This window comes from Jaculus jaculus, chromosome 16, assembly GCF_020740685.1.
Source record: "Jaculus jaculus isolate mJacJac1 chromosome 16, mJacJac1.mat.Y.cur, whole genome shotgun sequence".
Classification (NCBI taxonomy): domain Eukaryota; kingdom Metazoa; phylum Chordata; class Mammalia; order Rodentia; family Dipodidae; genus Jaculus; species Jaculus jaculus.
This window is the reverse complement of record NC_059117.1, coordinates 64,034,688-64,046,153: the sequence shown is the minus strand read 5'-3', so window position 1 is coordinate 64,046,153 and position 11,466 is coordinate 64,034,688. Positions and strand designations below refer to the sequence as shown.

The following is an 11,466-nucleotide window of genomic DNA, read 5'->3' as shown; positions in this document are numbered from 1 at the left end:
ATCTTAAATACTAGTATGAAAACAGTATATTACAATCCATCAGAATAAATGATGACTTATAGATAACCGATGATCAAAAGTGGAAGGAATTAGAGTGTCATTAGAGTCAGCTAAGAGATACTGCATACTCACTAAATTTGAAGCATGAATTTCTTTCCTTTTTGTAAAATTTAATTTTTACTTTATTTTATGTCTAACAGGTTATACTCATCTATCCCACTCCAGTTCCTGTTACTATGGGGGGCTCCTCAGTGGGGTTATGGTACTCGCTGTGGGGTCATGGAGGCCTTAGTCAGTCCCTGTGGGGCAGCAGGGGGATGTGCCTCAGTTTACCCACCCTGTGGCTTTTACAATCTTTCCACCACCTATTCTGCAATATCCCCTGAGCCATGGAAGGTTGTTGGCAGTCTGATTTATTGTTGAGTTCTCTGTAGTCTCTGCATTTCTGCTTTCACAGGTATGGGTTGATCTCTGTATCTATTACCATTGCCCTGGTACTGGTTCAAGTCTGGTTTTCTTTCCTCTAAATTTCTCAGCTCGTGAGGCAAAAGGGAAACTTTATTACAGACTCACAGGGCTCTAATAGACGACACAGTCCACTTCTTTACGGCAGTACAGCCTCACCCAGCAAAATGTTGCCAACGAAATCGCTCTCAGAGTACGCCCTGCGGGCCAGTGTTCCCACTCAGAGAGTCACATTCACTCTAAATGGAAGAGAAGGGGCAGCCAAAAACAGTTGGACCTAGCTTGGGATACTGCAATGCAAAAGATACAGACATCTAAATTTTACAAATGCTATCTTAGTATACTTGAGCTTTAGATAGGAATTTTTTTTTGAGGCAAGCCCAAAAAATTGGCTTATTTATTTATTTACTCATTTATTTACTTTGCTTTTTCAAGGTAGGCTCTCATTCTATCCCAGGCTGACCAAGAATTCACTACGTAGCCTCAGGGTGGCCTTGAACTCATGGCAATCCTCCTACCTCGGCCTCCCAAGTGCTGGGATTAAAGGCATGTGCCACCAGGCCCAGGATTTTTTTTTTTTTTCTTATGAGAGTAAGAGTGAGACAGAGACAGAGAGGGAGAGAATTGGTGCACCATGGCCTCTAGCCACTGTAATTGAACTCCAGATGCATGTGCCACATCGTGCTCAAGTGTGACCTTGTGCATGCATTACCTTGTGTGCCTGACTTACGTGGGATCTATGGAGTCAAACATGGATCCTCAGGCTTTTCAGGTAAGCACTTTGCAGAGCCATCTCTCCAGGTAGGATTTTAAGGTAGTGGTATATTTATCTAACTTTTTGACACTACCACGTGTTCTCATCTTCTACAAAGTTCATGCTGCCGAGGGAATCTGCAGTTGAGTTACAAAAACTTGCACACACGTCTCATAGTGCGTTAAGGAACTTGAGGGCTTTCTGTTGGCTCTCATTCATGAGCAACTTGGAGCTGCATGTGGCTATAGGTGAGCCGCACCTGCTTGGATGAGATACTTAGATGCGCTCACCTGAGCTCCTCTAGTCATCAGACACTGCAGCAAGAATTTGCAAGCAGAATTCATCTGGGGGTGAAGGAAATGCCAATTTGGAATGGGGAAATTAGGAAAGGAGGAAAGTCAGCAAGTGTGTCCTCACCCCTTCCCACAATGGCCAGCAGCACCCTACCCTGCTAGGAAAAGTGAACACCAGCCAGGATCCCTGCTGCCGAGTGAGGAAGCCGGGGTTTAGTTTTTAAAAATATATTTATATTTGTGTGTGTGTGAGAGAGAGAGACAACCAGAGAGAAAGTATATGGTTGTGCCAGGGCCTCTCGTTGCTGCAAGTGAATGTTGTGCCCTGTGCATCTGGCTTTACGTGGGTACTGGGGAATTGAATCTATACCAACAAACTTTGCAAGCAGGCGCGTTAACTGTGAGTCATCTCCCCAGCTTGAAAGCTGGGGTTTATACACCAAATTCTCAATTGTCATCAAGTGACCAGGCAGAGCTATTTTCAGGCCGTGGCAGTGCCCTGGTATCCAGGCCTGCCGTGTGAGGGACAACATATGCCATTGTGGTCGGAGAAAGCTCTCAGGGCCTTGGAGGTGGAGATGCCATTGGGCATTTGCCTGGCACACAGGGAGATCACAGCAACGAGACTTGGCTGCCACCAGCGCCTTCACTGCCATCGTCAGAGAAATCTTGGGAACCAAAGTCCTCATTCTCCTGAGTGGGAGCTGTACAAGCATATTCTCTGGCCAACTGCTTTACTTTTTTTTTTTTTTTTTGTATATGGGATTCAGAGCTGGGCACGGGTGATAGGTGTAATAGGGAGCAGAACTCTACAGTCTCAGCCCCAGGTCCTGCTAACTAGCAGAGTGAGAGAAGCCTTGCTTTGCCTTTGCCCTCATTCTCCACCATGGGTTATATAAGCTGAAATGTCACAAAACTAAAGATGTCCCCAAATAGGCAATGACATAGACGGAGCAAAGATCTTTGCAACTGGATGTCCTGGTTCCAACACTTCATCCTACCTACTGACCTTGGGTGGGATGCTTTCTGAGCCTTAGTTTCCTCAGCTGTGAGATGAGACAAAGGGTACTCTCTTTGCACTGGGCTAAGTAAAAAATGATTACTTTTAGGGAAAGGTAGAATTATTCAATATGTGTTGAGCTCTAAATTCAAAAGACTTTCCATGCATATTTGAGCATGCCGATACAGCGGGCAGCGAAGCGATGGCAACGCCAGTCTTCCAGTCCTGTTCGGCTCCTCCGTCGTCTTGTGGGCAGCACATTCCCAAGGCTTCCTTTGCTTCTAGCTCTGAGTCTCTCTCGCCTTGTTTCCACAGCCAGCTCCTCCGAGAGTCACGTGATTGGCAAGGTTGTCTGTGGATGTCAGACTCTGAGAGAAGACCAGAGTCCTTCAGATATTTTGTTTTAGAGAAAATGTAGAGGATCCCCAGGATGGTGAAGTTGCATGAGTCAGTACCATCTTTTTCCCACAGGGTAACTTTATTTTAAAATCTACCCAACAATCAATGATTAACTCAATGGGCAGCTAATTAATACTTAGGTCATCAGCCAGATTTTAGATTGTGCCTTTTATTTTACAGACTTTTCTCTGTAAGAAAAAAAAAAAACTTAGAAAAAAATGAAAGATAACATGATGAAGTTTCGGTCTGAGCCCCAGGGAGAACTACAGGGCTCTCATGGAGGCTTCTAGAGTTACAGGCAGAGAACCTGTGTCATTTGCATATCTGGGTCCAGCAAAGAAGTGGCAAATGCAGCATATTTTTCTGAAATAACAAAATGGAGAACTCCTGTCAGCCTCAGAAAGAACACTGCTCATAAAGAGCTCACGTTGCACATGGTTTCACTGAACTTGGGGTTATCTTTAAAAATACATTCTCATTTCCCCAGAAATCTATTACCAAGGCCATGTCTAGACCAAACTATTGGCAAGTACACTTCCTTTTCAGTGTTTCCACTAATACATGCTCCCTGTGCTTTTAGAACTTAATTATCCATGTGATGCAAATGTATACAAAGATACCTCCCCTCCCCCACATGTGGGTGAATCACCATAGCTTTTGGTTCCTTTAATGCTGATGAAGTTATGTTAATAAAAGTTAATGACTTTCCTTTTTACTGGTACCCACTCATACAACTAGAGTACTCTATGCCCATCTTCTATCCTCAAGAGCATCTTTTTCTTGAGTTGGAAGAAAACATCTTAGATCCCCAGCAAGGTCTGTGTAGCCCACTGAGTCACTGAATGCATTCTGGACCATAGATATGCTAAATGATGATATGCTAAAATGATCCAATATGGAAGGAAGATTGCAAGTCTTCCTTCCATGACTTCTGTCCCACTGATTAGGATTTGGGAGAGTTGGGTGAGGCATTTATAGATGCGTGTTGATTGAGTTTGCCTCATGTGTCCATTTTCTTTGTCAAAACTAGCCAGCTGGATGAATCAGTGATGCCACTCTGAGAAGCCTGGCGGACAAGAGCCCTGGAAATGGAGAAGGACATCACTGATGGGCAGCCCTTTCTTGCCAGCTGGGCAGCACTTGACTGCTCATGGCCATTTCATTACCCAAGGAAACAAGTGCTAATCCACCCTCTCTTTCCAGGACCTGGCACTGCATCATTTTCTCCACATTTTCCCTGGGAAGCCAGGCTGTGCACAGCATTCAACATGTCACCAGGGGCTGTTTCAAAGACAAATAGATGCCCTCATCTTGTCCTGAAGGAACAAGAAGGCTCTCAGAATCTCAGATGTTCTTTGTAATGACTCTTTGGTACTGCAGAGGTAGGAACTTGCCATTTGGGTCCTCAAAGAAATTTGCTAGTAGCCAGTGACATTTTCAGTGTATATGGATATTATTTTCATAACATTTCTTTGATGACTTATCTGGCGTGGCAACGAGTCACTGGACAGGGGCCATGGAGACATAGATGTGAATCCTCAGGGCTTAAATCCACTCTGAAGACTCTTAGCCATGCCAGTGTAGAGTTCACCCATCTTTAGTAGCTAAGCAGTGAGAGGCAGAATTTTCCATTCCATCTCTCTGCCAGCTAGATGGGAGAACTTCCTGTCTGAGTGTCTTGGGTCAGTAAGGAAATCTCATGACACCCCAGATTTCCTTGTGCTGGGTGATGTCAGAACAAGAATGACTGTGGGGAACCAGAGAAAGATGTTCACAAGAGCGATGCACACCTGGCCGACTGTGTGGAGCAGTGCAGCACAACTTCCCCTGACTGGAAGTGAAAATTTTCATTACATAAGGCTTATTCCTTTTAAAAATGTTCCCGTCGCATTGGCATATTTCCTGATTTGCCCTGTTTCAGAGATAAGCACATTGTCATATACTCAATTGAAATTTCCAGTTTTTCTTTTTCTTTTCAAATCGGAAAAGTTGAGTTTAGGAGAAAAGATACGGTCTGAGAAAAGGTGCTATTATTTAAATTGATTATGAGGCAAGATGGTATGTGCCTTCCGGTGGATCATTCTGAAAATAAACATTGGCAAAGATCTCGAACATTCAGCAGCAAGATGAGATCAAGGCTAGGGGCTGCAGCTCCCTGGTTCTTTCTCCTCATTGGCACGGCACATTTTGTGCGATTGGTGTGGACATCCCTACAAGCTGACTGGTCATTTTCCTCTTGTTCTGGTCACAAATAGACCTGACGATTTGTTATTTTAAATATTTTTAATGGATTTTGTCACCAAATAGCTTCTAAAAATTCATGGCCACCTAAATTTAAAGCAGCAAAGACGCCTACATCTTGAACTCAGGGAGAGGTGCCACTGTTAACCTGTGACACACCTCTTAATTCTGTGTATTTAGAGGATGACAAACTAGCCCGTAGGTTTTAACTTTCTTATGTCTGAATAAGGATTGATCATCCTCACCAACACCGCAGAGGCTTTTCTTTGCAAGAACTTTCCATTGAGTACTGTAATTGGCCGCTAGGAAAACAAGCTCTTACTGGTAAGGGGATGAGGATTACTTTGGAAGGAACAATTTGGAATGAATCACTCCATTTGTGAAAATTTTTCTAAAAGTACCATGAATCATATGCTCCAATAACCATGTCTGGTTTAATTTTTAAAGGTTCATCTTAGAAAGCTTTAACTTTCCTATTCTTTGGAAAGAAAAAAAAAAAAAACCAAGTGTGCATTCACTTGACTAAGGTGGCACCTACAGAGCTGCATTGCAGCATTGTCCTCCAGGCGGCGCTAAACCTTCAGCAACGCTTCAGCTTGTGGAAGGAGCTCCAATGCGGATCAAAGACTGGCAGTCTGACCCTCTTGTTACTGGTGTGGAGGAGTTGTAGGCTCATATGCAGAATTTCACATGTGGGGGTTATCTCGGGCTTTTTGGCCAGACCAGCACTTCTCTCTGAGTGTGTCATGAGCCCAGCTCTGACCGTCTTGCTACAGCTCTCAGATTGGCTTGTCCCCCTAGTAAAGCACTCAATAGACTGCCCCTACAGATTGGAGCTCAAGGGCTTTGCAAAGGTAGGAAGGTGAATTTTGGAGTACCAAAGCAAATGTCACATGTGTTTTGGAAAAGGTCACATGCGTCACAGTGGCAGAGGGCTGCCTTTCACTGCAGCCATCATGTAGGTGTTTGAAAACCTGTGGGTGTGAGGGACAGGTCACTTCGGGTTGCATGGTCCACCTCTGTGCATGCAGCAGAGCAGGAGAGTTCTCAGAGGCTCTAGAGCCATTTGGCCAAGTCCCAGTATCTGCCAGTCCTCAATATCTCCAGCATCCTTGATCAACTATGTAACTAACCCATGACCGTATGGTAGGATCTTTCAGGCATTAATTAATAACAATTAATTAGCAATCCAAAGTAAGTGTGCCATAAATGCTATTTCATAAAAATTAATCGTTTTTAGTCTGGAATCAAGATCCCTACCAAATCACTTCTTCTCTCCATAAACTCCTTCACCCCAGATGCTTCCCCACCATCATTCCTTCACTCCCCCAGCCTTGTGGTCTACATAAGCACAGTAATGAGATCGTCTGAGGGGACACCCTAAAATGAATGCACAAGCCCACAAGTGCCTTGCTTCCCTCTCCAGGAGCCACACATGCTTCTCCTATCACTCACCATGGCAGGGACACAATATCTCCTGTGTGTGGCACAGGTGTTTATAATTTAAAAATTCATAAGACTTAATTTTGGTAGCATTTTTAACATATAAATTATATATTTTATAAGTCACTTCAGGACTATCAATGAAAAGACCTCAGTCTTTGGAGGCAGACCTGCTGCAAATTTAAGTTCTGATACTTTTTAACCTGTCAGTCCACTGGGTCATTGTCACAGGTCACATTGACTTCCATACATACCTAACAGTCTCTTTCTCCTCTGGTACTGAAGATTTAGTAATAATATCTGAGTGTCTCACACAGCGCTTTCACACAGTTGATACTACCTGACTTTGAAGCCCTTACTTCTGAGCAAAGCTGGTTCTGCACCTGTCACACATCCCTGCCTACCGTAAGGTCATTGTGTGGATAAGGTATGTGCCATCTTTTCCTTCCCACTGTATCTAGTACAGAGTAGAAGCAACTATTTGTTCTTTATTGCTAATCATAGCCATTTTGAGGAACAAATGTCAGCAGGCATTCCCACATAGACATTTGAGGCACGCACACTTGCATAGCTAAGGCCCAGGGATTTAAAGCTACCAGGTACTTAACTTGGTTAGTAATTCAGCTCTGGCTTATCAGGGTACAGTAGGGCTTAATGGTATATCTTTCATTATAACCATTCTTTAGGGCCACAGGGCTGGCTATTTCTCTTCGCAGCAGGCATGGCTGCCTGCTTCTTAACCAATAAGTCACTCTGTTTTCCATGGTTCAAAGTTAAGCTTTTATTTGGTTTTAAATTAAAAAAATAAATTTCATTATTAAATAGTGAGATGGGTCTAACTAATGTTCAGAGGGAGTTGCTTACTCAGGAGGATACCACCAGGGGTACAACTAAGGGGGGGGGGGAGGTCACCTAAACTAAAATTATTTGTTATGTTAGAGTGTTTGTGAAAAGCTCAACAGTGGTATGAGTCCAAAGAAACTGAATACAAAGGTTGAAATGTGTACAATGGGAAGGAGAAGCGAACCACTTATTTATTCTACTACCATCAGAAACTACTTCCTCAGTGCCAGTCAGCGTAGGCATTATACCACAGTGCTAATGTCATCAGGTTCATCTGCCTTCTTCTGTCTGCTTGGCAGGGATTTCAAGTATTCAAGGTGTCTCCGGGCATCTTCCTGGTTCTGCCTCACATAATAGACCACGTAAGAGATCACCATGGTGAACCAGCCAAACATGGTGACAAGCATGGCATAGTCGGTGGTCTTTTTAGGGAGGTTACAAAGGTCAGCGTCATTGGCAGCATTGAGGAACGGTCTCCCGGCATGCTCATCCAACACGGAGGTCTTGCAGATCACATTGTGCGCCGTCTCGTGATTGGACGCCATGCTCCTCAGAACCTGCTGGAGCGTGCAGTCACAGTGCCAGGGGTTGTTGGCAATTCTGGCTCTGGCCTTCAGGTTATTGAAGGCGTTTTTGTGCACGCTTTGAATCCGGTTGTCTGACAGGTCCAGAGTCTGTAAGGTCTCAGCGACTCCTTTGAAAGCGTGCTCGTCAATGAACTCAATGCCGTTTTTGGACAAGTTGAGAACTCTCAGCTGGTGGAGGTCCTTAAAAATCTCATTCGGGATGGATGTGATCTGATTGGAGTCCAGGTACAGCAAGACCGTTTCAGGAGGAAGATCTCTAGGTATTTCCTTGAGATTTGCATTGCTACAGGTGACATTTAAGCCCCCGGAGGAAGAACAAAGACAGCCCTTGGGACACATACTGGCAGAATGGAAGCACAGTATCATCAGAACAAAACTCTGGAGGAGGAGACACATGGAGAGGGAACGAGTTAGCCACAGGTCTACCAGATTCATGCTGGAATGTCAGCATAATCACACGTCCATCCCTCATTGACTCCGAGTGTGGCAATGGTTCCGGCTCCGCGCGCACTGCTGACTTCCTTCGTGGTGACTCAGAAGGCTGCACCTATCACACGCGCCTCTCCACTCTTCCTGCCCTTGCTTGGGAACCTGCAGGAAAGGGAAGAGATGGAATTAGCTCCTTTGCAAAGGGAAGTCCATGGCAATTAAGTGCTCTCAGGTGTCTGGCAGTGCACACAAGCAGCAGGGCTGGTTATGCAGGTAATTTCCGTCAAGGCCGCTGGGAGTTACTTGCATAATAGGAATTCCTGCTGAAACCCAGGTGCCAGGCAAGGACTGAAAATAGAGGACATTTGCAAATGCTGTCACCTGTCTTCAACTGGACAGAATTAAAACAAACAGTTCCACTTTTATCCCTTCTACTCCTTTGCAGGACTCCTTCTATGATGATAAAATTTAATTATATCAGAGCCTTCCTACTGTAACGAAAGCATTATGTAATGAAGTCCTGAACTTGGGCAGCAATGAGAAATAACAATATTTCATGGTTAAAGTCCATAGATGGGAATGTCTGTCATAGCAAACTTAGAATATTATCTCTAAAGGAGTTCTATTACTTGGATTAAGAAATCGGGCTGGAGAGATGGCTTAGCAGTTAAGGTGTTTGCCTGCAAAGCCAAAGGATTGTGGTTCAGTTCTCCAGATGTAAGCCAGATACACAGGATGCATGCATCTGGAGTTCGTTTGCAGTGGCTGGAGGACCTGGTGTGCCCATTCTCTCTCTTTCTCTCCTTCTCTATCTCTCTCTCAAATAAATAAATAAAATATATATATAAAGAAATGACTCCTGAGAGTCACTTGTACTTGGGAAGATGCTCTTAACTGCATAAACATGTCTTCTGCCAAAAGATTTTCAAATAGGACATACACCTGTAACTTATTTTAAAATAAAGGAATAATTAGGGGCTGGAAAGATGAATCATGGTTAAGGTACTTGCCTGCAAAGCCTAAAGACCTAGGTTCAATTACCCAGTGCCCACATAAAGCCAGATGCACAGGGTGACACATGACTCAGGAGTTCATTTGCAGTGGCTGGAGGCCCTGACACACCCATTCTCTCTCTCTTTTTCTCTCTGATTACACATAAATAAATTAAAAAATAGTTTAAGTAAAGGATAATTAAGAAATATTGGCCGCTAGACTTCCCCCACAGACTGTGTTATCTAGTATATGTTATCAAATGCACATTAGAGTCTAATATATGTACATATTATATACCAGCATATACTGTTTTATACACAGTGTTTATATACATACTATACATACATGTACATATGTGTATTTAAGCTGTTTGTGTTGAAAAGCAGCACAGAATTTCCCCCAAATACTTTTTCTTTCTAATATAAACATTACATTAGTGTTAGTGTTGCAAGGAGCCACAGAGAAAACAAAATCCTGGAGCTTCCTCAATAGTCAAGAGCGAGATAATATGATATGATAAACTGGCACTCAGAGCTACTCTCTGATATAGGAGAGGGGACTCTTCTTTGGGACCAGTTCACAGAGAGAGATCATGTGACTTGTCCAAGGTCCCACAGCCTAGAGGTATAAAGACAAGAATCTAGCCAAAGTCTTTGCTCTGACTCATTAATTTCACCATTCTCCACCCCAGCAGTTACCTCCACTCCCATCTGCTCAGAGCACAGACAGGACCAGTGAGCATTTCTTTTAGTGTGTTTTAGTGTCCTGGCTCCCTGTGTTGTGGGTTTTGCTCCATGTTGGGACCTCACAGAGCTCAGTGGAGGACCCTGCATGCCTGACTATAGAACTTCCTTCCCAGGATCTGAGGAAGAAGGAGAGCATTAACTCTCAGTAATGAGCATCCAATGGCTTTATGCAAACTTATCTTTTATAAAGATCCCAGATGGATAAATACAGAGGGAAATGACTCCAAATGTTACCAAACTCGCAGAAGAGATGATTAATGTGAGCTGAAAACATAATGAACTGGGTTGTTAATCACGGAAAGATGAGATTAACAACAGCAGAATGGAGTGAATGTGCTTTTGGAATCCTGCATCCCTTAAATGCCAGAAAGTGCTAAGGAAGGCGCCCAGGCTCACCAGCCTCCCATCAATAGTTGGCTTCATTTGCAACCAGGTACTCTTCCTTCCCATATCTTTTCCTTGAAATTTCACTGTATGAACTTTGGGGGTCTCTAGTAATTATCTAGGTAGGAGAAATAAATCAAAATAATCAAATAAATCAAAGAAAGACAACATAATCAGATCCTCTATACATTAAATAGGGAGGATAGAAGGAGAGACGGAGGATAGAAAGAGGACTAGAGAAGGACGGAGGACAGGACAAGAGAGTTTGACTTGGAGGAAGTCTAACCAAGTGTCAAGCAAGTGATTTCCGCCAACTGAGTACGTCCCCAACCAAAAATCTGCCCAAAGGTGGCAAAAAGACCTTTGCACTTTTCGTAAAGTTTTAAAAGTTGTTTTTTTTTTGTGTGTGGAAGTTTTCATTAGTACACACTATAAATGCCTCAAGGATAGAGAACTGTTTTGATCTCATGTAGAAACAACAGCAAGTAGTTTAAAAGCAGACTGTGTGTTTTTACCTTTGTTAGCAGTGCATTCTTCTTTTTAAAAATAATATGTATTTATTCCTTTATTCATTCATTTATTTGCAAGCAGAGAAAGACAGAGAGAAAAGAGACAGACATACAGAGAGCATGGGTGTGCACTAGGGCCACCAGCTGCTGCAAGTGAACTCCGGATGCGTGCACCCCTTTGTGCATTTGGCTTTACATGGGTACTGGGAAGCTGACCTGGGTGCTTGTGCTTTGTAGGCAAGTGCCTTAATCAGTGACTCATCTCTCGAGCACTTAAGCAGTGCATTCTTGAGTAAGTTATTCAGCCTCTCTAAGTCTCACTGTTTTATATTTGATTACACAGTATAAAAGCACTTACTGATAGGCTGATTTGCAATAAT

General features: G+C 43.4%; 1 protein-coding gene across 3 annotated transcripts in view; it reads right to left on the bottom strand.

Annotated features, from left to right (window-relative positions):
- Nucleotides 1-7,362: 7,362 nt before the first annotated feature.
- Nucleotides 7,363-11,466, bottom strand: part of Lrrc3b (leucine rich repeat containing 3B) — a 96,743-nt gene continuing 92,639 nt past the window's right edge. For all 3 annotated transcript variants that reach the window (XM_045135986.1, XM_004661294.2, XM_045135985.1), the window contains exon 2: nucleotides 7,363-8,616. In XM_045135986.1, coding sequence (XP_044991921.1) covers nucleotides 7,681-8,460 — 780 coding nt within the window. In that variant the 5' untranslated portion in view covers nucleotides 8,461-8,616 and the 3' untranslated portion in view covers nucleotides 7,363-7,680. The remainder of the gene's footprint in view (nucleotides 8,617-11,466) is intronic.